This window comes from Manis javanica, chromosome 8 (genome assembly GCF_040802235.1).
Source record: "Manis javanica isolate MJ-LG chromosome 8, MJ_LKY, whole genome shotgun sequence".
NCBI lineage: Eukaryota > Metazoa > Chordata > Mammalia > Pholidota > Manidae > Manis > Manis javanica.
The window spans coordinates 1,191,661-1,218,161 of record NC_133163.1 but is presented as its reverse complement, the minus strand read 5'-3'; the positions used below and the strand labels follow the sequence as shown (position 1 = coordinate 1,218,161).

General features: G+C 62.3%; 2 protein-coding genes across 4 annotated transcripts in view; one reads left to right on the top strand and one right to left on the bottom strand.

Annotated features, from left to right (window-relative positions):
* Positions 1-319: 319 nt before the first annotated feature.
* Positions 320-26,501, bottom strand: part of BRF1 (BRF1 general transcription factor IIIB subunit) — a 50,539-nt gene continuing 24,357 nt past the window's right edge. The window contains exons 4-18 of one of the 3 annotated variants that reach the window (XM_036991650.2): positions 24,578-24,609; positions 21,525-21,597; positions 15,297-15,446; positions 14,236-14,329; positions 13,183-13,309; positions 12,700-12,739; positions 12,509-12,607; positions 8,716-8,973; positions 7,459-7,520; positions 6,837-6,918; positions 6,618-6,673; positions 5,859-6,109; positions 2,598-2,649; positions 1,754-1,922; positions 320-1,405 (exon numbers count right to left, since the gene is read on the bottom strand). In XM_036991650.2, coding sequence (XP_036847545.1) covers positions 1,368-1,405; positions 1,754-1,922; positions 2,598-2,649; positions 5,859-6,109; positions 6,618-6,673; positions 6,837-6,918; positions 7,459-7,520; positions 8,716-8,973; positions 12,509-12,607; positions 12,700-12,739; positions 13,183-13,309; positions 14,236-14,329; positions 15,297-15,446; positions 21,525-21,597; positions 24,578-24,609 — 1,583 coding nt within the window. In that variant the 3' untranslated portion in view covers positions 320-1,367. Of the gene's footprint in view, positions 1,406-1,753; positions 1,923-2,597; positions 2,650-5,858; positions 6,110-6,617; positions 6,674-6,836; positions 6,919-7,458; positions 7,521-8,715; positions 8,974-12,508; positions 12,608-12,699; positions 12,740-13,182; positions 13,310-14,235; positions 14,330-15,296; positions 15,447-18,646; positions 18,763-21,524; positions 21,598-24,577; positions 24,610-26,501 lie in introns of those variants that run through there. The other 2 variants (XM_036991651.2, XM_073241736.1) reach the window with 2 other exon arrangements.
* On the top strand, positions 18,099-20,629 carry BTBD6 (BTB domain containing 6). Its single transcript, XM_036991663.2, has 4 exons — positions 18,099-18,591; positions 18,675-18,765; positions 18,893-19,011; positions 19,177-20,629. The coding sequence occupies exons 1-4, from the start codon at positions 18,218-18,220 to the stop codon at positions 20,207-20,209; spliced, it is 1,617 nt and encodes a 538-aa protein (XP_036847558.2). The 5' UTR covers positions 18,099-18,217; the 3' UTR covers positions 20,210-20,629.

Here is a 26,501-nt window from a genome sequence, read left to right as displayed (position 1 = left end):
GGTGGGGGCCTTCCACCCTCCTGGCCTAGAAACCCCCTTCTCTCCTAGGATCCCAGGGGAGGCACAGCCAGGGCTCCCCCACACCCCCAGCTGCCCACCGGGAGGCAGGCCCTTCACCTTCCCCACAGCCGAGCCTTCTGCCCAGCCCAGCACCTGCTCCCGCTGTGCCCACCCTGACGCAAGCACAGGTAGGTGGTGGGTGGATGGCAGGCTATAGTCCAGCCTGCCCACTGCACCCCGAGCCCAGGACTCTGGCTGTGACCTCACTCCTCCAGGGCGGCCTCAGAGCCAGACGCGGAATCACAGACCACAGCCTCGGTGGGTTTCCACTAACAGATCTTTCTCTCCATTTGACTAAAACGACCCTCATCCCAAGCCTCCCAGGAACTCCAGGGTCAAGGCTGGCTACAGATTGTGGAGGCAAACAGCCCGAAACTCCCTGCCTGCAAATTCCACTGCAATCTGGGGGTGGTGGGGAGCCCACCCCGGGAGCCCACAGGCTGGGCCCAGGAAGATAGTGTGGCGTGGCTCTGCTGTCGTGGGAGGCAGGCGGTGGGGGTGGCCAAGGTCAGAGCCTGTTGCCCTTGGTAGGTCCAGGGCAGTGATGCCCGAGCTAAGACCCTGACAGTGGCCCATGGGCCTCCCAATGCCCAGGCCCAGGCCCCAGGGCTGTTTCAGGATGGCAGGAGCCACCCAGAGCAGGGCAGCTGGGCTCAGGGGTCCACTGCCTGCCGACCCTGTATGGATGCTGGGCTGGACCCCAGCTCAGGCCAGAAGCACCCACAGTTCTCTGCCCACCTCCAGCTTTGGCCCTGGCTCTGTGCACAGGGACTGGCCACACGGGCGTCACTGGGGTGGCTGCGTGCGCAGGTGCAGCAGAGTCAATTGGTCGCAGATGGCCAGACTAACCCAAACCCTGGGCCAGCTGGCTGGAGGCCCAGGACCAGCTCTGCACCAGCTGAGCGGGAGGCCGGATGCAGACAGTATTTCAGCTTCAGTGGGAAGAGGGGGACAGGGCACCAGATCCAGCGGGGGCCAAGAGTGGGGCCCTGGGAGCCCCCAGCCCTCCAACAAGCCATTGGCAGCCCCGTGCCAGTTTCCTTAGGCAGGAAACAGTGTCTCTCTGATGGTGCCGTGCCGACACCCAGGCTGTCCCCTTGCCAGGCCAGAACACTCCTCACGTTGCACAGAACCTGGTCCTGACAGCAAGGCCATGGAGGCCACATCTGGCAGCGGATGATGGCTGCAGCGGGGTGGGGGCCAGGGGCAGTGCCTGTCTGTCACCATGTCTCAGCCCAAAGGCCCGCCTGATGCCTCACGAGTCTAGGCAGAGTCCGCTGCCAGGCCGCTGGCCACCAGGCTACAGTTCAGTAGCCGTCGTCATCGTCGCCATCACAGCCGTAATCTGTGAAGCACAATGGACAGTGGCAGACGCCGGACGCCGCCTGGCCCCAGCTCCACCCCGGGAGTGGCGCCCTAGGCCTTCCGCCCGCCAGCCTCTATGGGGGCCAGCACGGCCTCTCCATCTGGGCAGGTCTGTGGTGCTGACGGCCTGGTGTGCGGGCAGTGTGGTGGTGGGCACCCTATTCCTGCTGGCCGGGCAGCCCTCCCCACACATTTGAGGGCCTCAAAGCCAACACGGCCCATTCGTAAAGCGTCTTGCTTCCAATATCCTTCCAGGGATGTGTTCAGTTTGAGGCCAGCAGGCCTGAGTCGGCTGGGCAGGAGGCCCCGCACCCCCGCAGCCCCTCACCATTGCTGCCCAGCATCCGCAGGGCACTGACACAGGGCTCCCCGTCCTCCTCGTCGGCGTCCTCCTCGTCGGCGTCCTCCTCGGGATGGTACGACACGGGCCCGCTCTCCACCACCACGGCAGGCCTGACGGGCTGGGCGCCCAGGGCCGGGGCGCCCGGGAGCGTGGCCTGTGCGGGACGGGCAGGATCTGGGGCAGCTGAGGAGCTGAGTGTGGTGGCCCCACAACAGGGAGACCTGCACCCTTCAGGAGCGGCCAGCGCGTGTGCCCCGGGTCCCTCGCCCCCGAGCCTGCCCAGCCACGGGGGCCGCTCCTCTTCAGGCCACCCCAACCACCCACCTCTCTGCCCCCAGGCCTGCACCTGCAGCCGCCCTGGGGACTCTGGGGAACCCTCACTCCCTGCTCCGCCCTTCCGTTCCCTGGGCCACGCCAGGACCTGGTGATCAGGAGAGAAGCTCCTTCCTGAGCCTGTCTGGGAGGGCGTGGCCCCAAGAAAGGCTGTGGCTCACACGCAGAGACGGCTGAGCACAGGCCGGGCTGGACCCCCAGGCCTGGGCTTGCTTCCCACGCAGAGGCTCTCAGGAAGGCCCAGGGTCCTGAGAGGCCAGGGTGGGGACAGACCGCCCCACAGGCTGGCCTGAGGCCCCAGCTGGAGGGAGTTTGGCTCACGGGCACCCTGGTGGGCTTGGGCTCTCTCAGGCCCCACAAACAGCAGACCCGCTCCCAGAGACTTCTCCCCCTGCCACCCTTGGACCTCAGGACTCCTCTGCCCGTGTGCGGACACCCTGGAGAGGCTCAGAGGCAGCATCTGGGCCCCACCCACTGCTGTGTCCATACAACGCACCTCTCCCACGGCTGCCTTCTTAGCTAGCTGCGTTGACATCATCGGCCTCAACCTAGAGAAAGCAAAGCGTGGCGGCCTCAGCCAGGCTGCACCATCAGTGGATGTAGGGCCCTGGTGGGACACATGTCCGACAGCAGTACCCTGCCACATGTGGGCAGACTGCACTCCGAGGGACTGGCAGTGCTCTGACTTGGCCGGGCACCCACCCTCACCAGCCAAGGCGGGGGTGCAGTGCCGACAGGAGAAAGTGGACTGGGGTCTGCAAGGGGTTCTTGTCAGGCCCCATCAGAGCAGCACGCACTGTTGGCATTGTGGTCTCGGGACCCCCATGGCCTCTCTCCTCCACTGGGCCCCAGGCGATCTCAGTGGCTATCACTGGCCTGCAGGTCACATCTGTCACGCCCCCACCCCACTCCCTCCTACCACTTCCCCCACTTTTTCTGCACCCATCCAGCCTGCTGTCTCTCCAGCATCCTTTCTGCCCAGCCTGCACCTGCTCTGCTAGGGGCCCCTGAAGTAACCACATCTTTTATCCAGTCAGATTCCCAACAGGTCACATGTGCGTGTAATAGAAAAATACAGAAGCTACAGCAATCTGTCTCCTGACAACGGGTCCCTTCCCTGAAGCTCTCCGCCCAGGCTGGCAGGTGCTGGGGTGAGTGGGGCCATGCCCTCTTGGCCTCTCCAGCTACCCAGCAGGGCTGGGCCGGGCATTGGGAACGGAGGGGAGATTTCCAGGACAAGATGGAAACCTGAACTTTCCTATGAGAGCTTCAATTTAAATGCTGGTAACAAGTTGCAGTTTAGTCAAACCACCCCAGAGGCTGATGATGGCCGCTCCGGGCAGCCTTGATGCAGGCACAGCAACACCCACGAGGGCCGGAGGTGGTCCTGCCGCCCTCACCCAGGCTCTCGGCCGCTTTGGCCGGTTTCCCCTCACGGTGGGGCGGGCCGACCCTACTCCCTCCCACGCTTCCCGAAGAAGGCAGGAGGGCCACCGCGGAGACTCCAGTCCGCCCTCCCTGACACCTCTCCTTCCCACCCACAGCCTGAGTTCTCTCTGCGGCTGCAAGGGGAATGTAGGGAGGGAGGGAGGGGCGGGGCGGCAATGGGGGCTCTAAGACCCGCGCCCGCCCGTCCGCCCCACAGCCTGACAGCCCTGGTAGCCCCCACCCCACACCAGACCCCACAGCGCCAGCCCCCCGACTTCTGCCAACAGCACCCCTTCCTCTGGGCCTGCTCTCCCTACCCCACACCCTCCGAACATGAAAGGCAGGAAGCCTTCCACGCTGCCACCCGCAGAGGAAGAGCAGGGTGCACGCCAACCCCCCGGGCACCGCTGAGCGGGCACGGACTGTCAGGGAGGCTGCGGCAGGGGCGGCAGCCACGATGGTGTCCCCTCCCTCTGGGCCTAGAGGGTGAGCTGCACCCACCGTGCACCCCAGCTCCACTCAGCCACTGCCCTGGGCCCTGTGAGGCCCAGCCCAGCCCTGGGTGGCATGCCGGTGAGCCCCAGGGCGCAGTAACTGCCTCTGGCAGATGCAGCATTACAGCTCCTGCCACTGGGTGGGCCTGGGCATCAGAGGGCTGCTCGGGGCCATGGCCACCTGCCCGGGGGGAGGGGCTCGGCAGCAGGCGGCTAGGAGCTCTCCTGGGCCTGGGTGGAGGATCCCACTCCCCACAGTCCTGGGCTGGCAGCCTCAAGGCCAAATGCAGAAGCTCACAGCTGTGCCACACAGTACAGGCCGAGCTCGGAGGGGGCATGCCCATAGCCGGGACCCCCTGCCCCACCTGACCCTGGGGAGATGTGGGCTTGAAGCCACGGCAGACGACCCAAGCCCAGCAGAGAAGCCCAGCCCACCGAGATGCCAATCCCTGGCTGCCCAGCCAGAGTTCCCTGCCTCATGGCCAGTGACTGGGGTCGGGGTGGAGGGGGGCAGGGCCCCCTCTTACTAGTGTGCCTCACACCTGGTCTGGTCCATGCGTGACTGCACCCAGCTGGGTGCTGGCCAGGCCTTCCAGAAGGTCTCCGAGCACCTAGAGAACACACCCCACCCCGCAGCCCACAGCCGCAGCCACAGGCCGGTCTCGGCAGACTGAGACCTGGGGCACCTGCTGCCACCCAGGGGAGCTGCTGCCCTTTCGCTCCTGCAAACCCACTGTTGGGTTCCAGCCACCAAAGCTCTCTGGGCGCAGAGAGCAGACGGGGCACAGCCGAGGGGGCAGCCAGGCTGAGGCGGGGACTGCCCAGGAGACTTCCCACTCGCCTGCTGCAGGCCGAGCTGGGTGGGCAGGGCACGCGGGCCCTCTGTGCACGGCAAGTGGGGCAGGCCCACTGAAGACAGATGACAGGGGCCCCCACATAGGTGCGATGTGCTGCCTCCCCAAAGGTCAGGGTGACTGGCCTAAAGGCTCTGCAGGGGATGCAGAGCGCCTGAGGGCTCAGGGTCCACACAGTGGTTGCGCTGTGACCAGAGTGAGGAGACAGGATTGGGGCAGTGCCTGCTGTGCGCTGCTGTTGGAGCGGACATAGAGACACTGCTGGGCAGGCCAACTGGGCTCCTGAAACAGGGCCGGCTCACTGCCCAGAGGGTGACAGGCTGTCCTGGGTGCTTGGGGACTTGGGGGCTCAGGGAACTAGAGAGTGGAGTGACCAAGTGACAGAGTCACAAAACCCACAAAAAACGTTTACTCCACTTAAGAGAAAAAAAGCCAGTTAGAACATCTTTACTTCTCAGGAATCACTGTTTACAAATGGCAGCAATGGAGGACAGGGGTAGGGGGTAGAGAGCAGGGACAGGGGATTGGGTCTGGGCAGGAGGGAGCCCAGCAACACAGGCACTCCGGGTGCCTGCCCACCAGCTCCCACAGCATCCCACAAGCCCAGCCAAGGGTGCTGGCTTGCAGCCGCCCCACAGCAGGCCAGGCACAGAGGCCCATCAAGCACAGCATGTGGCCACTGGTCACACCTTGGCCCAATCCCACTGCCCTCTCAGCGGCTTGTCACGCTTCCCAGAACAGACCCCCAGGCTCCAGAGTGGGAGGGCCAGCTGCTCCTTGGGATGGGATAGACCCTGACACTGCAGGACCTCGTGCTGGGCTGGAGCCCTTCCTTGGCTCCCCGGCCTGCACATAAAGGGGAGCTGCTCGGCTGGCCAGTGGGTGCCCCGCTGGACACACTTGTTCTCAGCACGTGAGTGTTGAAGCCCCCAGGTCCCTCCGCACGCCCCAGGCTCCTGCCGCAGCCCGCCAGGCACCTACCTTTTCCCCACACCAGTCACGGGGTCGGCCCTGGCCCTGGTAGTGGGTGTTTTCCTGGGGGACAGCACCCTGGCGCCGCTGCTGGGCCTATCCTCGGGGCAAGAGTCCCCCTGCAGGGCCCCGCCGTGGAGGCCGCGGAGCACGCTGTAGTTGATTTTGCTAGAGATCTTCTTCTGCTCCAGCATCCTCTCGATGGCCTCCCCGGCTGTGCGTGCCGGGAGTGGCTCCCGACGCTTACAGGACTTCTTGGGCTGAACAGAAACACGAGTTGCACCTCCTGCAAGCCTGCTGGGCGCCTCAAGGGATGCGAGGCACGTGGGCAGGGCCTCCCGGGTGCTGGAGCCACAGGCCATGAGCCTGCCTGCTGCTCCCCCACTCCCACCCAGCAGCCTCCCCTGTAGCCCCTGTCATGGCAGAACATCCTGACCCCATCCCCAGGGGCCCTCTGCCTGGCCCCCTTCCCTCTCCACCACAGGTGTCCTGTGTTCTCACTGGCTGCTGCAACTTCTCTCGCTTGGGTAGAGACCTCACTACTCCCCATGTCTCTGTGCGGCCAGATGTCACCACCCAGCCACTCAGAGAAGCTAAGCCACGGCACTGACCCCCAGTGACACAGTAACGGCGCCAAAGGCTTTCCCGGGTCACAGAAGTGGGGCAGGGTTCTTGGGGGGCCCTGGGCAGGCCTCTTTTCTCCAACAAGGGAGGACTCAGCCTGCCTGGGCTTGGGGGGAGGCTGGTCCCTGTGCGTGGGAGCCCCACCTTGTGCTCCTTGTAGATGCCCAGCTCCTTCTCCTTGGCGATTCTTGCTTCTTTCTCTGAAAGGCCAACAGATGGGTGTCAAGGTCAGCCAGCTGGGTGGGCCCAGGGGCACAGGGTGGTGCAGGAGGGGCGGGACCTGGCCAGAGGGGCTGGGGAGGGGGCCAGCAGGGCTGGGGTGAGACCCGGCTTCGTGGGACAGCAGGGCAGAGCGGGGCTTACCCTTCTGCTCCCGCAGGTACTCTGCATTCTCCCGCATCCACAGCTCGGCCTTCACACGGGCCTCCGCCTCACTCAGGATGTACTGGGACAGAGCACAGCGTCACCCTTAGATCTCAGCCACAAAGCCACTTTCCGCCAGTAAAAACTGGTCAGGGGGGAACCGCCCACCCAGGGGGGGGCCGCATGCAGAGCCTGGGGACCGCCCACCGAGGATGAGAGCAAATCACACTGGGAACAAGTCGGGGACACCTGCCGGTCCTCCTTCACAAGGCCAACCCGAGGCCTCCTGGCAGGTCTGCAGGCCCCGTGGGCACAGGGCCTGGCCCAAGCGCAGGCCATGAGTACAGAGAAGGGACAGAGCCAAGGGTGAGGCACCCTCTCCAGAGCAAGCAGGCTGTCTAGGTGTCGCCTGCTCATCTTCTCAGGGAGGTGCCCGGAGCTGGACGTCAAGGACTGCTGCCTAAATGGTTGAGCGGCCCAGGGCCAGGGGTGTGGAGTGTGGTCCCCGGCCACAAAGCCCACAGGGTGGCAAGGCCAGGAGCAGGCCCAGGGCCTCCAGGGAGGGGCACAGGCCAGCCGCCGGCCCCGCAGCCTAAGGGGGCATGCAGAGCACGGCACTTACTCTGTCGATCTCCAGGTCATCAATGCCACTGAGGTCCAGCTCACCATCCCCGGAAGCATCTTCTGGAGGAAGGCATGGCATAGTGTTATTTAGGGCTCACCCACTCAGAAAAGGGGACCTCAGGGAGCTTTCAGTGACATGCTCAGGATGCCCCCAGATGCTGTGGCTACCACCCTGCCCCAGCTGGGCCAATAGCAGAATCTGTACAGCCCAGGATCTGGACAGCTGCCTGCCGGCCCCCGGCCCCGGCCCCCAAGCAGCCCTCTGCTGATGCCTGCTGACCCACGCCCACACCCAGCAGGCCGTGGGGAACCCTCCTCTGCCACGACCTGGCCCTGCAGCTCAGGCCCTGTGAGACTGCCCTGCGCGCTCAGACGGGCCGCTGTGCACCAGGCCTCTCCTCGCTCCTGCCAGGAGGGCCCCTTTCTGCTCCTAGGTCATGGCGCCCTGCTGCCAAGACCTCTGCCCATGCCCTCTGCCCAGGCTTGGTGGGGCCGGTAGGACAGTCCTGGGTCACCTCACAGCAGCTCCTCGCAGTGCAACCCCCACATACACATGTAACTGCTGGGGCCGGTGCCAGCATCCCTGGCCATCTAGACCAGCATTGCCGTCAGGGTAGCACATGCCTGCTCACGGCGGCCTTGCAGCAGCCCTTTGCACGTGAGGACGTGGGGCAGCCTGTCCTGGCAGAGAAGCAAGGCTGTGGCAGAGCCAAGCCCGCCTTCCTCCTGGTGCTGCCAGTGTCCCAGGCCTCCCCTGGGGGTGGGGCAGCTGACCCCTGCTCAGGACTGTTGCTGCCTGAGCTGGAGCACAGCAGACCATGTCCACCTAGCCAGTGGGGACTGTGATGGTGCCAGTGCCCCCCACAGTGAGACAGACACAGAAGGGGTGGGGAAGGGAGGCCAGTCTCCAACCCCATGGGCCCCTCTGGGACACGTGGCCGTGACTTCTCAGCCAAGATTCATAGGAGGCTGCTGCACTGTGGGGACAGGATGGAACCTGTGACCACAACCCAACCAATGGAGGGCTCTGGCCAGGACCCGGGCCAGTGGAGGGTCCCAGAGACAGCAACAAGCCCTGCTGGCATTTGGGGTGTCAGCACACGTGGGGGTCAGTGACTGCTCACACAGCCCTGCACAATGGGGCTGGGAGCACCCCACAGCCAGCCCCTTCAAAGGCCGTACCTCAAAAGCCCACGGACAGAAGATGTGACCTGCCCAGAGGAGCCCCCAGCCCCCCAACTCCCGAAGCACTCACTGGGGTCCCGGTTCTGGGAGGAGATGCACTCGCGGATGGAGTCTGAGATGCCCAGGCTGGCCGCTGTGGGCAGAGGGCCGAGCAGGGACTCCAGGGCGGGGGGCCTGCTGCCCCCCTCAGGGCTTCCTGCTGCATCTGAGCTGCCCCCGAGGAGCTCCTGGTAAAAGTCCTTGTTGAGGTGGCTGGCAGCGGCCTCCAGCTCCACATCCTCGGCATCCTCCTCGCCAAGGAAGCTGGAGGTGGTGTCCTCGACAGAGCCTAGGGACACAATTTCACATGGTACACGTCGGCCAGGCAGAAAGCTAGAGATCTGTGCAGAGAGGTGCTCCCGCCCAGCTGCAGAAGGCGTCCGCTCCACGATCAAGCTACGGAGCCGGAGAGGCGCGCACCTCGCACTGTGCAAAAGCTGGTCAAGATGAATCACAGACTTGAATGGAAAGCTGCAAGTATAAACAATTTAGAAGAAAACGGGAGAGAAACCAGCTTTGGGTCAGGCAAAAACACCCAAGACATGACACTAAAAGCAAAATACACAAAACACTGGTGAAGACAGACTTCATCCAAATCGAGGACTCGGCCCTTCGAGAGGCGCAGCCAAGAGGAGCGAGGCGACCCGGGCTCCCGCATGGACGCCTGGCAAAGAGCTGCCACCCAGAGCGCGAAAGAGCTCTCAAAGTCTCCCAGTAAGAGGACACACAACCCAGTAAAAATGGGCAAAAGATCTGAACAGACTTCAGCAAAGACAACAGAGATGGAAGTGAGCACGTCAGGCCCCTTGGGACACAGAGGCGCCGCCACATCCCCCTAGCAGAGTCCCCCAGGGCAGGTGCGTGGGGACAAGCCCCCAGGCGGCTGGGCCGGGAAGCAGCGGGGCGGCTTCTCAGACTTCAACACCTGCCTCCCCCTTGACTCAGCGATCCCAATCCTCAGCATCTTCCCAGGAGAAATGATGCCCCCTGAAGACTCACACTTGTTCACAGCGGTTTATGTGCAACAATCCCAAACTGGAAATACCCCGAACGTCCTCAAGCTGGGGCAGGAATAATGACCGGGCACACTCACGGACTCCCGCTCACAGCAGGTGGAGCAGCTCTGGCTGGGTGCGGTCCCACCGTGCGAAAAAGCCGGACCAGAAACAGCACCACTTTCCAACTCCAGTTCCACAAAATTCTAGAAAATATGACTGAATTCTGGTGACAGAGATGGCTCAGGGGTTGCCTGGGTCACAGCAGGTGGTGACAAAGGCCTAGGGCACCTTCACGGGTGATTCTGTGTCTAATGTTGTTTAGGGGTGAGCGGGGTGACGGTTTCACGGTGCACATTTGTCAAAACTCGCCCATGGCAGCGTTTTAAACATGCGATTTGTTTGCCAAGTGCACTCAGTCAAGCTGTCATGAAGTCATCCGACAGCCTGCTTAATGTCAACAAGGCACGGACCTCAGAACACTGTAGTCTGAATCGCTCTCTACCAGCTGTGCTATGTCTAAGGTTCATGGCTGGCGTGACTGCCACATGGGGGGTTTATGTCCGGACAGGCATTTGCCAGGAAAAAGCAGCAGATTCTCAGAAAGCAGGACAGGCGTGCGGGGTGACAGTCCCTGGGGCAAATCAGACGCTCCCCACAGAGGCCAGGCCTGGGCTGCTGTGAGTCCAGGCGTCTGCACCCCCATCCTGTCCACTCCCATCCTCTCGGCAGGCCTGTGAGCAGAGCCTGGCGCTCGGAGGCAGCCTCTCAGCCCCACTGGGTCTGGGCTCTGTGCCCCCATCCACTCTGTCCTCAACAGGCAGACTGAGTCCTCCTGCCCGCGGCCTGCTCCCAGCACCCCGCTGCACACGGAAGCCCAAGCTGTGTGGCCAGCACCGCCTGACCCGGGACACCCCAGCCCTGTTTCCCACTGTGCTCCTGGCCACCCGGGCACTTGCTGGGCTCGGGGCCTGGAACAGGTGCCCCCCACGCACAGGCACCCCTCCTCACTGCCTCAGGCCTCCCTCAAACACTGTCCTCTCTGGCCCCAGCTATCCTTGCAGTTCACTGTCCTGCGGTTCATGGCGGAGGTGCTGTCTGCCATCGTGACAAGGGCCAGCAGCAGGAGGCAGCGGCTCTCTGGCTCTGTCTGCCCACAGCAGGGTCGCAGAGCCCGGCACTCTGGCCCCTGCCCTGCTCCAGCCCATCTCTCCTCCACCTTCCTCCCACCTGGAACCCAGGCATCCCTGTCCTCCAAGCAGGCACTCCCTGGCCACAGGTGGACAACAGGGAGCCCAGAGCCGCCGCCTCCTCCTCCGGGTGAAGAAATCACGTAAGGAGTCCACTGGGACTGGCAGACATTCCCGAGGCCCAGAGCACACTATTCAGAGGGGCACCTCAAGCTTACAGAAGACGGGACACGTGGCCGAGGGGCATGCAGGCAGAGCAGGGGGCGCACGGGCGCCACAGGACAGGCGCTCGGCACCAGCGTTACATCTGAGAGGTCGCCAGGCAGAGGTGAGGAGGTGAGCAGCAGATGGCCCACAGGACACAGAAGCCCGGCAGGGCTAGGGCCCCAGTGCCACGGGCACCTCCAGCCTCAGACCTGCCACAAACAGTGGCCTCAGCAGAGGTGGGGGAGGGAGGGCGTGGCAGAAACTGGAGGGCCTGCGAACCCCCTCACTTGAGCTCAGCACCAGAGGGAAACCCCCCGACGCGTGAGCCACAGGAGGCGCCTGGTGCCGGGCAGCTGGTCCAGCTCAGGGGAGCACCCTGCCCTGCACACCTGCGTCCCGAGATCGCAGCAAACCTGCCGAGCAGGTCAGAACATGGAGGAGGCCAGGAAGAGGCCAGAGGCCGAAGCAGAATGTGCTGCCCGGGCCACAGGGAGGCAGGGGGCCAACGGATCAGCACAAAAGCAGGGCTGATGGGGAATCAGTGACCGAGTCAGGACACACCAGAACACACGAGCTCCATATCCCAAGAAAAGACACAATGCAGATGATCATAGAAACAGTAAAATCCAAAGTGTCATCAGATGTGACTTCTGCAGTTAGTATCTGTCCAAAGTGTTGGTGGCCTGAGCAAAAGGGGCACTGCGGCGTCAAGTAGCTACAGGGCTGCCGTCCTGGACAAGGGGAACTCCGCGTGAGGACACCGCCCGGACAGGGCGTCTGTGTCTGAGAGGCTCAGACACCGGCCTCAGGACAGGGAGGACAGCGCCAGCCCTCTGCGGGCTGTCAGAAGGCGCAGTGGGCGGGGCGGGGCGGGCGGGCAGGACCACCCTAAGGCTCCTATGACTGTGGGCAAGAGCGGGTGCACATGCCCCGAGAGCCCTCCAGAGGCTCCCTTGGCACCTGGCCCCGGCCCTGCGGAGCTGGGGGGTGAGGCAGTGGGGCCCAGCCACGGCCTGCAGGGTATGCCGGCCCCAGCCCCAGACGGGCCCCCAGAGCCCTGATGGGGAAGGCAGCACGGGGGCACTGTTACCTCGGTGCCCAGAGAGAAATGAAGACCACAAGTGCACAGAGAGCTCTGCCCAAGAATGCTCAGCAGCTCTGCGAAGCTCCCCACTGGGCACAGAAGTGTCTGTGAGCCCAGGAAGGCCCCGGGCTGGGCCGCAGCCGTGAGCTCCCTCCTGTGAGTGCGGCCCAGACCGCTTCCCAAGGGGACGGGAGATGCAGCCGGAGGCTCAGGCGCTGAGGCCGCTTGGGGTGGGGCTGTCCCGGGAGCAGGACTCAGAACTGTGGCCTGGGTGGGAGCAGGACAGTGCGCACGGCAGTGGGGGGCGGGGGTGGTGCCAAGACTGGCGGGCGCGCAGGTGGGACTCACCATCCCGGGTCAGGCCGGCCAGGGGCCCCCTGGCCTTGGCCTTGGGCCGGCTGTTCTCCAGCTCCAGCTCAATCGCGTCCTGGTAGCTGGATATTTCACCTGAAGTGACACATTAGAAGCAAACGTAAGTGCAGAACCCATCTTACTAAGAGACCTGGAAGATGTCTGCACGGTTAGGATGTGTTGGTTACCTTCAACTTCCTCCAGCTTTTTTGACAGAACTTGTTCAAGCTGAAAAGAAAGGACATTTAGCAGGAGTGAAGTCTGAAAGCCAGGTACCTGCCGGGCACCCGGCCGGCCACTCCTCATGACCACAAGGCTCCTGGATGCCGGCGCCGGTCTCACGGGAACCTGCTTCCCTGGTGCTGACTGGGGCTGAGAAGCAGCACGCTGCAGGGTGGGGTGCCCACCGTTGGAGGATGACAGGGGTGAGGCTCAGCCCTGGAGCAAGACCCCCCCCCAAAGAAACTGCACTGGATGCCCTAACGGGCACTGGGGCCAAGAGCTGCCACAGCATGGCCCAGCCCCAGCAGGGCAGCAGGGGCACCCTTCCTGTGCGGACCGGGCTCAGCCCCCGCCTGCCCGCCCCCAGGTCAAGCTTGGCCCCAGTAACTAGCACTCGTTTTCAGCAACAAGAGGAAATGTCAGACCAGCAACCAGCAGGCGTGGCCCACCTGCTTCAAGCGCAGCTTCCGCTGCCCGGCCGTGTATGACGGGGGGTCACACTCCTCCTCCAGGTCCATCTTCATGAACTCATCCACGGTCAGCTGGCTGGTGGGGGTGTCCTCAAACTCTGTGAGCCTGAGGCAGAGACGTTGACAGGGGGCCCGATGCCCGGGGAATACCGTTTAGGCCAGCGCGCAGGACTAGGCAGCCCCACCCGGCGCCCTGGCGGACCACGGCTAAGCGCACAGGCCCAGCAGCTTCCAGGCGGCTTCTCGATCCCTACGGCCCTGCCAGTGGCATGGGGCCCCAGGAGAAAAGGCCGTGGCACCTGCACGGCTCCCACAGGGAAAGAAGGTCCCAGAGGGAAGGAGACCGGGCCAGCAGCCCCATGTTAGCGACCCCTGACTGCAGGCCAATTCTTGCCAACTCCATCCATTTAACATTTTACACAATCTTCAAAATGTTTCATAGAAGAATGTTAAGAGAATTAGATGGCAAATAAGTCAAACACTTTTCCATCTCCTTTGAAAATCACCACAGAATATATTCTCAGTTGAGAAATAGCCATCGAGGGTCCCAGATCAGAGGGGAATACAGCCACGGTGACCGACCTGCCGGCAGCCGGGCCTTAGACTCTCGTCAGCGAGGCTGCTGCAGCAAGGGGCCGGGCCAACCTGTGGGGTGTTCGCCACACCCCAGAGCAGGGGCTTGCCAGGCTCTCGGAACCTCCTCCCCCAGGAGATAGCCGCTCCGGCCCTCGAAGCTCAAAGCTCAGCCCAGCTGCACAACAGGGAGCCGTGGGGGGGGATTCCTGGCCGCCATGTGTCAGGGCGGCCCTGCAGAGCGCCGTCTGCCCCACCTCACCTTAAAGGGTAGGGTGTTAAGAAGAAACGTGGAATGGAGGAAAGGCCTGCCACTGTGGACCCGACGAGTGTGCCCTGAACACATGACTGAGGGAGGCTCTGGAGGGAGCAGGGCGGCCCTTCTGTGACCTGGGGGCCCTGCCGGAGGCCGCGCTGACTGCCATCGGTTCCCCCAGATCACGAGCAAGAGCCGCCCACCTCTTCCGCAGCGTGGACTCGCACACCTTGACCACACTGATGACCTCTTTGACGGTTCTCCGGAAGTCATGCATCCTGGCAGCAACCAGAAGTGCTGGAAAGGAATGCAGCTGGCAGTGAAGAGGGAATGTGTCCGCTGGGACCCAGGACGGTCACAGCCCGCCCTACAGTCAGAGGGCTGATGACCCAGTGCGGCGAGGCCCCTGCCGGGGAGCTGGTGGGCTGCCCAGGGAGCCTGCAGGGTGACCATGCTGTGGTGACGGCCAGTCCACGGGACTGTCAGACCACCCATGGTCTGCCCGCGGCCTCACAGGCAATTGTGCCGCCACTGAACGGAGAAGGTGTCGTGCCGCGCGCCTCACTTTCAAGCGCATGAGACTAGAGTGTGTTTCTGAGAGCCCCGGGTAAGCCCTCAAAGCAAACAACTCTGAGATGACGTGTGTCGGAAATGCTGGTTGGCGAGGGAGCTAAGGAGTCTGGGGACACAGCCCCATCAGGAGGAGAGGGAATGTGCCCAGGGCGCTGCATGAGCACGCAGCTGAGCAGACCTTAGGAGAGGCCTGGGCACAGCAGTGACTTGGACACCAGGCTTGGAGACAGACAGTGAGCTGCCAGGAGCCAGGTGTGGGAAGGTGGGCCCTGGGTGGTAATGGAAAGGGGCTGAGCCTGTGGGGGTTGGGGTAAGGGTACCAGAGGAGAGCAAGGACCCTCCCGGGGAGGGTCACCAGGACATCAGCAATAAGCAGAACCCTCTGGGGGGCAGAGCTAGCCAGAGGGGCTCGGGCACCCCTGCACAGCGGCTCAGTGCCGGGCAGAGCAGGGCTGGCCACTCAACCACGCCCTGGGACTCAAGGTTAGGGCTGAGGCCAGGGAGCCTAGTGGTCTCCTGGGCCTCTGTGGGCCCTTCCCTTCCCCCAGGAGCAGTTGGAAGTTCCCACAGGCTGGGCTGGTGCTGGGAATGGGAGGCTGGGCGGTGGCTCTGGACACAACCTACTGCCCACCGGCTTGGCCTGCTGAAGTCAGGACAGAAGTTGGGACACACCCAACCCAGGCTGTGGTACCTGCCCCGCAGAGGCCAGAGGGGCGCCGGCCTGTGTGCATCCAATCCCTCTTCATTCGCTGCAGGAGCCTCAGGGCCGTCATGGACACCTCATGGGTCTTCTCTCCGAACTCCAGCAAGTGGGCGAAGCGTGGGATGTACAGGCACGGGTCTGTGGCAGACACACGTGCCTCAGTGTTGCTGTATGCATGCTCTGGACCAGAGGCACACCTCGCCAGGGGCGTCACAGGGTATGTGCACTCCAGATCCAGGCAGCACCCAAAACAACACGGACAACATGAAATCGACTTAGTGCAACACCGTCTGCAGGACTGACCCTCCCCAGTCCTTCTGAGGTAGGGCAGGACATGGGACAAGGGTCATGCCATTGTAAAATCCACTCAGCCTGTGAAAAAGCAGTTTATTCTTTAACTTAATTTATAGGCTGTCCTTCCTCTTCTTTCAGCCACTTAACCAGTTAAGTAACTTTAACCAGGAGACAGGCCTTTAGAGTGTAAATGAATCTATGTGGATAAAGAATGCCAAGATCCAGACCAACACAGTCACCTAAATAACCCCATTCTTAAGACAAAACCTCAAAGAAATTATGAATCACCTGTGCACATCATACCTTATGCTGACCTGCCCAAAAGGGCCTATAAAACCCCAAACTCCAAGCTTTTAAGCGTGCCTGCTCTCTGAGGTTGCCCACCTCCTCTCTGAGTTTATGTTGTGCCTTAAATAAATCCTTCCCGCTGCTCTGTGCTCCAGGGGCAAGCACCTCTGTCACTTTGCTATTTCACTCTATTTTCCAGACTTAAGCACCAGTCTTCCCTCGGCCTCTGTCCTACTCCAGATAAGTATGGAGGGGCTGCTGAGAGCTCGGATCTGGGCTGGCAAGTTCCCATCGCATGGTGACCAGGACAGGACTGCAGCTGTAGGCTCACGCTCCCTAGTAGCCTGAAAATCGCCTTTCTTTGCTTGCTTTGGGAAGTTCTCAGAACATATTCTCACTCCATCCAGTGCTCTGGGGCTCCCCCAAATCATGGGGTGGTGGGCCTGAGTTCCCATGCCATGCAGATCCAAGCAGACACTTGATGGCCGGTGACCCTGGCCTCAGGAGCTGGCAAGGGATCTGCCCAGTGCTGAGCAGTTCAGCGGGCTTCCCTTCCCTCCACTCTTCCCTGCGCTCTGCTGTCTGCCAGCTGCTGCCACTCACTGCTACTCTGGCTTTAGTAAACTCCTTCCTTACCTGCACTCCTCTGACCTGCTCCATTCTCGTTCAGAGTCGAGAACCCTCCCCCGTCCAGGTTGAGGTTTCACCTGGTGCACAGGGAGACACCTCCCCAGATGCAGCTGCCCAGCAACACTTCCACCTCACAGGCTCCCTGGGGCAGCCCTCCATGAGGGACCTTCCTGACCCTCAGCTGGGGGGGCATCAGCAGGCCCTGCCACTGCCACGTGGGGCACGGTGCTTGGCCTGCACAGGCACACACACACCTTGCTGCTTTGTTGGGCATTTTGTGGACTGAGCACTTCGTTGAGCATTTTTTACGTGTTTATTTGCTACATTTTCTCCTGTGAAACGCCCACTTACACCTTCTACCCTCGTCTCTCATCTGCAGGCATGTGTGTGCGCATCTCTTAGATAAACGCATGTCGCTTAACAAGGGGAGGCTCAGGAGGGACACGTCCACGCACAACACATGTGCCCTCTCCCTTGGTACCACTGCCTCCCCGGTGCCTGGCCCTGGGCTTGGAGCTAGAAGAACCCTACCCAGGCGTTATGGCTTCCAGCCTGTGGGTCTGGCGAGAACCACCAAGTAACTGAGCTTAGCTGACTATCACGACTGCCGTGAGTGTAGTGGAGAAACCTTACAGGGCTCTATGCCAGAATGCCAGGGGCAGGTCCCTCTGGCCAGGATCGTCCAGGGAGGCCTTGCTCAAGAGAGGCCTTTGCCGAGGCCTGATGAGGGGCACTAGGAGAGCCACGGGCTGGCCTGGACGGTGTATGGTGGCAGATGGCAGAGCAGAGGGGGCAGACTGGGAAGACCCTGAGGGGCATGGCAGGGACTGGTCAGCAGCACAGGCAGGCAGAACAGAGACCTCACTGTTTGGGATGCCCAGCACCCTCCCCTCCTGGGCAGCCACCAGGATCCCACCCTCCCACCCAGCTGGCTGCTGCCCCATCACTCCCTTTGCAGGTGAGCCACGGGCAGGGCTCACAGGGCTCCCAAGGCCACAGGGCAGGCAGGTTCAAGAGGGGAGTCTGGAGCTACAGCCCATTTCCGCCCTGAGTATTTCCCATTGTTTGGTGTTGGTTTTTGTTTGTGTATGCATATGACTGGCTATTTATAAAGATATTGTTAGGGCAAAGCTAAAATGTTTTAAAAATTAAGATTTCTAACTATTCCCAATAAAACATAAACCATCAGACCTAGGGACTACTACAGGTATACTACAGGACTACCGCTCTGGCCGGTCGGTGCGACCCCTGGGCCGGCGGCCTGGAGGGCAGAGGAGCCCTCGCCTCCGCGCCTCGGCTAATCCAAGGACGATCTTTCGGGCGGCTTTACAGACTCCGGAGCTGAATCCGGGAGGAAATAATGGGCTCGTCGGTGCGGCAGGAAATTCTAGGCCAGCAGCACAGTCCTCGGCAGAGCGCAGGGAACAGCGCGAGGAGGCGTGCGCACCGCCCACCGGGCCGCGGGCGCCGCCCCGGAGCCCAACAGGCCCGCCGAGCCCGCCGGCCCGAGGAGCGGGGCGGGGCGCGCGCGCGCGCGCGCGCGGCGGCGGCCGGGGCGGGGCCGGGGCGGCGTGACGCGGCGGCCGGGGCGAAGGCGGGCGGGACGGCGCCCCCTGCGGCCGGGCGGCGGGCTCCCGGCTCCCGGCCGGCGCGGCGGGGCGGACGGGCTGCCGAGCGAGCGGCGCCGCCGAGGCCCCATGCTGCTGCCCCTGGCCTGCCTGCACGGCCGGGTGGCGCAGTGCCTCACCGCGCTCCTGGTGCTCGCCGAGCCGCCCCCGAGGCCCCGGCGCGGCGCTGCGGCGCGCGGCAAGCCTTCCCCGCACACGGCGGCCGCCCTGCCCGTGAAGATGGCCGCGGAGCTCTACCCGCCCGCCGGCGCCGCGCCCGCCGCCGCCACAGACATCGCCAACAGCAACGCCGCCGCCGCCGCCGCCGCCGCCGCGGGCAGGAAGGGCCCGCCCCGCGCCCCGCCGCCCGCCCCGCCGCCGCCCGCGCCCGCGCCGCCCGCGCCCGACAACAACAACTTGGAGAGCCCCAACTGGCAGTCCTTCCACCCCACCCTGCGCGAGAGGTGGGCCCGCGCCCGCGCCCCTGCCCCGCGCCGCGCGCCCGCGCCCCTGCCGGACCCCAGCCGTGTTTTTCTGCCCTTTTCAGGAATGCGCTGATGTTCAACAACGAGCTCATGGCCGATGTCCGCTTCGTCGTGGGGCCCCCGGGGGCGGCCCGCAGGGTGCCTGCCCACAAGGTTGGTAGAGGCTCGGCCCTTTGGCCTCCCTAAGGGGACTGGCCGCCCCTGGGCACGGGCTGTGCTCTGCCCCGGGGCGTGTCGGCCGCCTGGGCGCAGGGCTCAGGGCTGCTCTCTCATCTTGCAGTACGTCTTGGCTGTGGGCAGCTCCGTCTTCTATGCCATGTTTTACGGGGACCTGGCGGAAGTCAAGTCCGAAATCCACATCCCTGACGTAGAGCCCGCAGCCTTTCTGATCCTGTTAAAGTAAGTCGGCTCCATTAGCATGCGAGGATGGGGTGGTTCCTTGCTGCCTGGCCGCCGCGGCCAGCACCCTGCAGCTCCGAGGGGAAGTCCACAAGGCCTGACGTGGCCTGGCGCCAGGCCCGGCGCGCCCCATGCGGCCCGTGACCCGGTCCCCACCCTGCCCAGGTACATGTACAGCGACGAGATCGACCTGGAAGCCGACACGGTGCTGGCCACTCTCTATGCCGCCAAGAAGTACATCGTCCCTGCGTTAGCGAAAGCCTGCGTCACCTTCCTGGAGACGAGTCTGGAAGCCAAGAACGCCTGTGTCCTGCTGTCCCAGAGCCGGCTCTTCGAGGAGCCCGAGCTGACCCAGCGCTGCTGGGAGGTCATTGACGCACAGGCCGAGATGGCGCTGAGGTCCGAGGGCTTCTGTGAGATCGACTGGCAGACGCTGGAAATCATCGTGACCCGGGAGGCCCTCAACACCAAGGAGGCGGTGGTCTTTGAGGCGGTCCTGAGCTGGGCCGAGGCGGAGTGCAAGCGGCAGGGGCTGCCGGCCACCCCCCGCAACAAGAGGCGCGTTTTGGGACCCGCCCTTTACCTCGTCCGAATCCCGACCATGACCCTGGAGGAGTTCGCCAATGGCGCCGCGCAGTCGGACGTCCTGACACTGGAGGAGACCCATAGCATCTTCCTGTGGTACACGGCGGCCAACAAGCCCATCCTCGCCTTCCCCCTGACCAAGAGGAAGGGCCTCGCCCCGCAGAGATGCCACCGCTTCCAGTCGTCTGCCTACCGCAGCAACCAGTGGCGCTACCGCGGGCGCTGTGACAGCATCCAGTTCGCGGTGGACAGAAGGGTGTTTGTCGCGGGGCTGGGCTTGTACGGGTCCAGCTCTGGGAAGGCCGAGTACGGCGTGAAGATCGAGCTCAAGCGGCTGGGGGCCGTCCTGGCCCAGAACCTGACCAGGTTCGTCTCGGACGGCTCCAGCAGCACCTTCTCGGTCTGGTTCGAGCACCCGGTGCAGGTGGAGCAGGACACCTTCTACACGGCCAGCGCCGTCCTGGACGGCAGCGAGCTCAGCTACTTCGGGCAGGAGGGCATGACGGAGGTGCAGTGCGGGAAGGCGACCTTCCAGTTTCAGTGCTCCTCAGACAGCACCAATGGGACGGGGGTCCAGGGGGGGCAGATCCCCGAGCTCATCTTCTATGCCTGAGGCGCCCAGCAGGCCCGGGGGTGGGGGGGGGTGCGGGGCCCGCGGCGTGAAAGGCTCCCCCCGTTCTCTGTCTTCCATACAGTCAGGCAGCAGCTGAAGCTGTGGAACAGCCACTCTCTCTACAGCCTGGGCCTCGGTTTCTGAATCTTGGCGGCTGGGCCCTGGCATCTTCTGTACATTGGGTGCATGTCTCAGATGGAGGGCAGATTGGGGGGCACAGGGCAGGCTCCAGATCCCCTCCCAGAGGCGCCCACATCACCTGCTTGCGGGCTTTGCCCTCCCTCCCTGCCACCCTCTTAGATTCTATTCTAAGTGGTTCTACACTTAAGACCTTACCCTCAAATCCAAAATTGGGGAAAGTCACTTAAAATAGTTCATCTGTTTTAGTGGGTTTTCACAATAAAGTTTTAATAAAATGAACCACACATAGATAAATGACTACAGGAGTCTCGAACTGGGGCATTCAATTTCTCCCACACCGGGGAAAAGCTCCTCCGAGCCCACCCTCTGCTGCAGACCCGGGCAGGCCTGAGTTCCCGGAAAAAGCCAGGAGTCTGCCCGTGCCCACACTTCCTAGTGCTCACTAGCCTTCCACCTGAAGCCCTGCTGCACGACTCGCACCTCAGGATCACTGGGGGCCTCAGTGCAGGCCGGGCACGGTGCCTGCACGGGTGTGCTGGGCTTCGAGGCCCTCCGGCCTCCCGTGCTGCGTGCTCTGGCTGGTGGTTTTGCTCCTGGGAAACCTCAGCTCGTTCCCCAAAGGAGGGACTGTGTCACTCAGCACAGGGGTCTAGGGAGGAGGGTGTGGGCAGGAGCAGAGCACCCAGCCCAGTGTCCCTCTGCAGCTGTGTGACCCTCCCAGTCCTGCCTTCCCAGCCCCAGGGGACCATCCCGTGGGTGATGCAGGGCCTCATCCCCAGCCCACCCTCCCCGTTCCCAAACACTGCCTCTTAATATGAGGAAAATACACTTCCAGGTGCTGCCTGGAAAGAAGGGAGCAGCCCCTCCACGCACAGTGTGGCAGCAATCCTCATGGGGAACTGCAGAGGCCAGCTGGGGCTGGGGCACACCCGTGTGCAGTGTGGAGGTTCTGCCTTCCCCTGGTACCTGGCTGCCAGGTGTGCTCACAGGGACAGAGGCCCTCAGCAGCCCTTCCGCTTCCCGGGACCTGCACCCTTGTCCACACCATGGGACTGGCCACGGGCACGCTGGTTCTAAAGCAGAAGTAACCCCCATGCTGCCAGGCTCCTAGCAGCCTCAGGTGCCATCTCTTCCCTGGCGGACCCCTTGCACCCGACGCTCAGCAGCCCCGTACCTATCGCGGGCGCGTTGATGCAGAGCTCTCTTGCCAGCAGCAGGAACGTCTTCCCCAGCACATACACGTTCACCTGTCATGAGGGAAGCACAACTGAGGGCGGCTATGTCTGCAGGAAACACCCACACTTTCTTCCCAGAACGTGCGTGTCTCACTGCTCAGTCTTCACAGAACCCAGGTAAAGCTCCTTGCGCCCCCAGGAACCCAAAGGGGAGCCCGGGCCCTCCTTCCCACTCCCAGGATGCACGCAGTGGCCAAACTTGCCAAGGAGCTGTCTGAGGGGAGTCGGCAGAGCCTGGGGCCCAGCACACTGCCTGTGCGCAGGTTGGTGCACACCCACGGGGCAGAGCCTGCCAGCCACCGCCCCTCCCCGCCACCCCAGGCCAGTGCAGTCGCGGCTGTGCATCTCTACATGCTGCCTCCACTGCTCCCACCTTGGGTCCAAACCTGCCACGGAGCCTGCTGCCTGATCCAGACACCTGGCAACACAGAACTGGGCTGAGCACCCCTGGGTACGCACCCCTGGGTACACACTCTGCTGTGGCTGGGCCCTGGGCTGTCTTAAGAGTGCCCAGTAATGACCAAGGCCTGGGAGACTCATGGGGAGGAGGCTTGTGAGCGGGCTCGACAGCAGGTGTGGAAGAAGTGCCCAGGGGTGGGGGCCCAGCTTAGACAAGGTGCACAGGCCCAGCCTGAGCGGGAGAAAGCCCGGCCTGCTCACCTCCCTGCACATCTGTCTTTACCCTGGCCCTGCCCCTGGCCTACCTTGATCTGACCTCATCAAGGGCCCCTCAGCCCAGCGCCTAAGAGGCCACCAGAAATGACAGACATGGGCACATGCCTGGGTGCCTGCTGCTGCCAGGTTGCTAAGTCACGGTACAAAACAAATCCCCTCAGAGGAGAAAAGGGAGGTACTTGTGAGGCTTCAGTGTCCACAGGGTGCCCTCCACCCCTGCTGGGCAACAGTTACCCTATCTTCGTCTGAGAGGTCACCCTGAAGGCTCCGGGACAAGCCCCCGTGACAGGGCTGCTGGCTCACAGAGCTTGCTTTCTGAAGACATTCCACCCTCAGCCTGCCCCCCGAAGTGTACATGGTCACGTGAGTGGATGTGCATCTTCCTAGGACCACCCCATCCTCCATGGTTCCCACCAGGCTCCTGTGTCTTGACTCCCCGGACTTCATGCCTGTTTGGACCACTGCAGAGCTGATCTGTCCCCTTGCTCCCTATATGCAGCACACCCCTGACCTGCCTTCTATGTCACACCTCCCACCTCCCCAACCTGTGTCCTGGCAAAGACCTGAATGCTGCAGAAAAACCTCTCTGAATAGAGTTCAAATGAAAAGTCACATTTTAAAAGGCTGTGCATATGAAATGCAGGAAGGTGTTACTAGAAATCACGGTCCTGACACTGTCTGGGGGTCACCCCCATGTCTGTGGCTTGTCTCTGTGAAGGTGCTGCTCTGGCTGGGTATGGTCAGCCAGCCCTTCCTGCTACTTTCCCGGTTGGCAGGTGGCCTCTGCACACAGGCGGCCGGTGGGAGCTCCACTTCTGAGGGGGTCTGCTGGGGGCACGTGAGTATCCCTGTGTCAGCCATGCCATCAAGGGATGACAGGGGTGCAAGCCTGGGCTGTGAAGGGAGCACAGGGCCTTCACGAAAGCTCGCCCTGGGTCTGCAGGTAAGATACGGAGTTGGCCCTGACCGGACCCAGCAGTCTCAGCTTCAAGTATTTTACTCATTTTCTCTGAGCAGTCCCCAGGCACTGAGCCCCGGGGGACCTGACCCGGCTCGCCCCACGCCTGTTCTGGGAATGCTGAGCCCAACCCAGCCTCAGGAGACCGTGCTGCCACGAAGGATACAGCCCAAGCCCCAGCCGCAGTGGCCAGTTCACCTCACACCCTCCCAGCCCAGGGCACCTAGGGCCCCTTCTACCTAAGGTGTTAAAAGGTCAAAGCAAGTTGTCATGCCTGAACTTGTGGGATCTCCAGGGTCAGCACAGTGACCTTGCCCTGGGCCTGGGTTCAGCCAGGCGAGCAGGAGTGCACACAGTAGGTGCCCACTTCCACCCAGACCTGCCTGGCTTCCCATTTGCAGAGGTGAGGCCACAGCACCACCACCCCGAGAGGCGGAACCCGGGTGCTCCCAGAGAGGCTGTCCTGCTCCGGCAGGTCACTAGGATGGAAACGAGGTCAGCAGCCTTGCCCTAAACCGAGCACAGCACACGGAGCGCTGGATTTTCACAATTCCAATGGATTATTTTTAGCTTGACCACAGAATATTTCAGCAGAACTTTTGAGGGATGCCATTTATAACGACAGCTGGGAGGGCAAAAATACAGGCAGCATCTGACTTAATTAAGGCTTCCTGTTGGTCTGCACCAGAGGGCAGCGCAGCCTCCACACCAGGGCACATGCCATCCACACTGCAGGCCCCTCTGCGGGATGCCCAGGTCTGGCGAAGCTTTCCTCGTAGGAGTGGAATTCGTGGGAATTCTGCCTGGATCTTCACACAACAGTCATGTCTGTTTTCAATGACATTATTTCTCTCCCTGCATCCTCAGCAGAGTGACCACCACAGACCCAACCACAGGGCACAGGGCTGAGCCAGGTCCCCTTCCTATGAGAGTCCCGTCCACACAGGTGTCCTCTTGTGGGGTCTTTCCACTATGTTCAGTTGTTTGGAATTGAGTTTGCTGGGGTCCAGAAAGCAAGTTTCTCTGAACAGACTGTAAATGTGAGTTTTTATACTGTTTAAAGTGTACGCAAGTGGGCCCATTGCCTTTTCTCCTTAATAGTCTCCCTTGCCTCAGACAAAGCTCGTCTGTGTCTCCCCACTAGTTCTGAGGCTGGGGCCCTCCGGGACTCCACCGTGACCTCATGTCACTGCTTTCCCACCTGCTTGGTTTGACAGCTTTAAAACAGACACCGTGCCTTTGTGTCCTTCCCCTGGGGACCCTCCCCACCAAGGCAGGGGCACAAATGGGCCTCCAAGTACGTGGTGCCTGCCCCAATCACAGGCTCCCACAGGAAAAGAACTCAGAAAGGAAGTCTACCTGGAGCAGGTCGCTGAGGTCGAGGAGCATGTCTGCAAGAGGCGTCAAGGAGCATCTGCACCAGGCTATAGGGCTCTGCTGGAAATCCAGGCTCCGCAGAGGTCACAAGGAGGGCAGGCTGCAGCACCAGGCAGGCCAGCCTTGCAGGAGAGCCCAGGAGCCCCTACCAGGACATGGGGGCAGGGAGTGCTGGGCAGGGGTGGGACCTCCAGTGTATCCTCAGAGGCTACCACCTCCACAGACCAGCTCCCATACCATGTGTGGGCCCTGCCCGATCAGGTGTCCACTGCACCAACGGATCTCTGTCCTGGCCCAGCCTAGGAGGGGTAAAACTGTACACATGCCAAGTACCAGGCAGTGTCCTCTGCCCCAGGGCTTATGGCACCTAGCAGACAGATGCACAGACACTGGGCCACCCTTGGTGGCCAGCAGGTGCCGCTGTGCTCCAGGGGCAGCTGTGGAGGCTCTGCTATGGGACCTGTCCTTGCTTTCAGCGGATGATTAAATAGTAACTAAAATATGTCCTAAGAGATTCAAAATTCAGCCAGACACAAACCCAAAAATATAAAACCCAAACCAGTGATAACTTGTCAAATGAATGAAAATTAATGTCCTTCATGGGTCTGCTGAAGCTCTGAGAAAAAATCAAGAAAGAAATCCCCATAATGTTGAACCAAAGCCCAGAGCAGGTGCCTGGAGGGAAGTCCTGGGCTCAAACACGTCAAGGAGGGAGGAAAGCCCAGGGCCACAGCCTCTCGTGGCGGCACACACAGCCACCTGCGCACAGCCTGGAGGTCCTCGCAAAAGGGCACACTGTTTGACGATCTCCGCATGTGTGCACTTCGCGAGGGAGCGCCCCCCAAGACAGCTGGTCCCACGTGCGGCCTGACTCGCCAGCACAAGGAAGTCTGACAGAAGGAGGGCAAGACCAGAGGGAGGAAAGGGAGCCAGCAGAGGCCGGGAATGCCGGAAACGACTGCGGCGAAGTGGACAGTGCCGGAGACTACATACGTGCGACTGCAACTGTGGAGCATTCCAGGAGGGCAAAGCTACGGAGATGGCGAGAGGACCGGGGGCTGCTGGGGGGTGACCAGAGGGGCGCGGGGATTCAGGGCACACCGCAGTGGTGGACACGGCGCGCTGTTCTGTCAGATTCACAAATGTTCACCACCAAGGGGCACCTCCCATTGATAACGGCTGTGGGCAGCGGTACCACGTGTTGGTTCAGTGGGCAACGCACAGCACGTGAATGCCGGTGTTAACTGGGAAACCCATGGGGCAGGGAGCTGCACAGAACTTCCATGCAGTTTTTCCATAATAAAGGCCAAAAGAGTTTTGCCCAGATGCTTCACCCGGAGAAGCAAAGAGCCAATAAGCATGTGATAAAGGAAACAACCCAATGGTTACCAGACATGAAAATTAGAGCATTCCCCCCAAAATGCTGGTGAGGGTGTGGGGCCCCAACTCATGTGCTCTGCAGGTGGGGCTGTGATAGAGCCGCTCTGGAGAAAGGCCTGGAGTCTCTAGTAACACCGAGCACAGCCCTCCTCTGAACAGCTGTCCATCTCCAGTGGTTCCCCCGTGTGTTCCAAACATGAGGGCATCGGCCTCGGGAAGTCTTCTGACAAGACTCTGCACGGTGGCCAAAAGCGGGGACAGCCGGGGTCTACCAGCAGGGGAGCCCAAGAGCCACCCACCCTCGGTGGGGCGCCCTCGGCACACCCCACACGGAGGGATTTGGGGAAAAAGCACGTCCCGCACATGTCCCTTCACAAGCTGCTGCAAACGGGCAGAACTCACAAACAGAGGCGCAGGGGAGCCTGTCACGGCCCCGGCATGACCTGTGTCCTGACAGAGCGAGTAGAAAACATGCGTAACTTGCTTTGTGAGAACTCATCAGATGGTACAATTAAGACTTGTGCCC

Excerpts from the sequence above, each read along its gene's own strand:
- BTBD6 (XM_036991663.2), top strand. The coding sequence starts at position 18,218 with ATGCTGCTGCCCCTGGCCTGCCTGCACGGCCGGGTGGCGCAGTGCCTC. Across the intron at positions 18,592-18,674 it reads CACCCCACCCTGCGCGAGAG|GAATGCGCTGATGTTCAACA; the intron begins GTGGGCCCGCGC and ends TGCCCTTTTCAG. Across the intron at positions 19,012-19,176 it reads GCCTTTCTGATCCTGTTAAA|GTACATGTACAGCGACGAGA; the intron begins GTAAGTCGGCTC and ends CACCCTGCCCAG.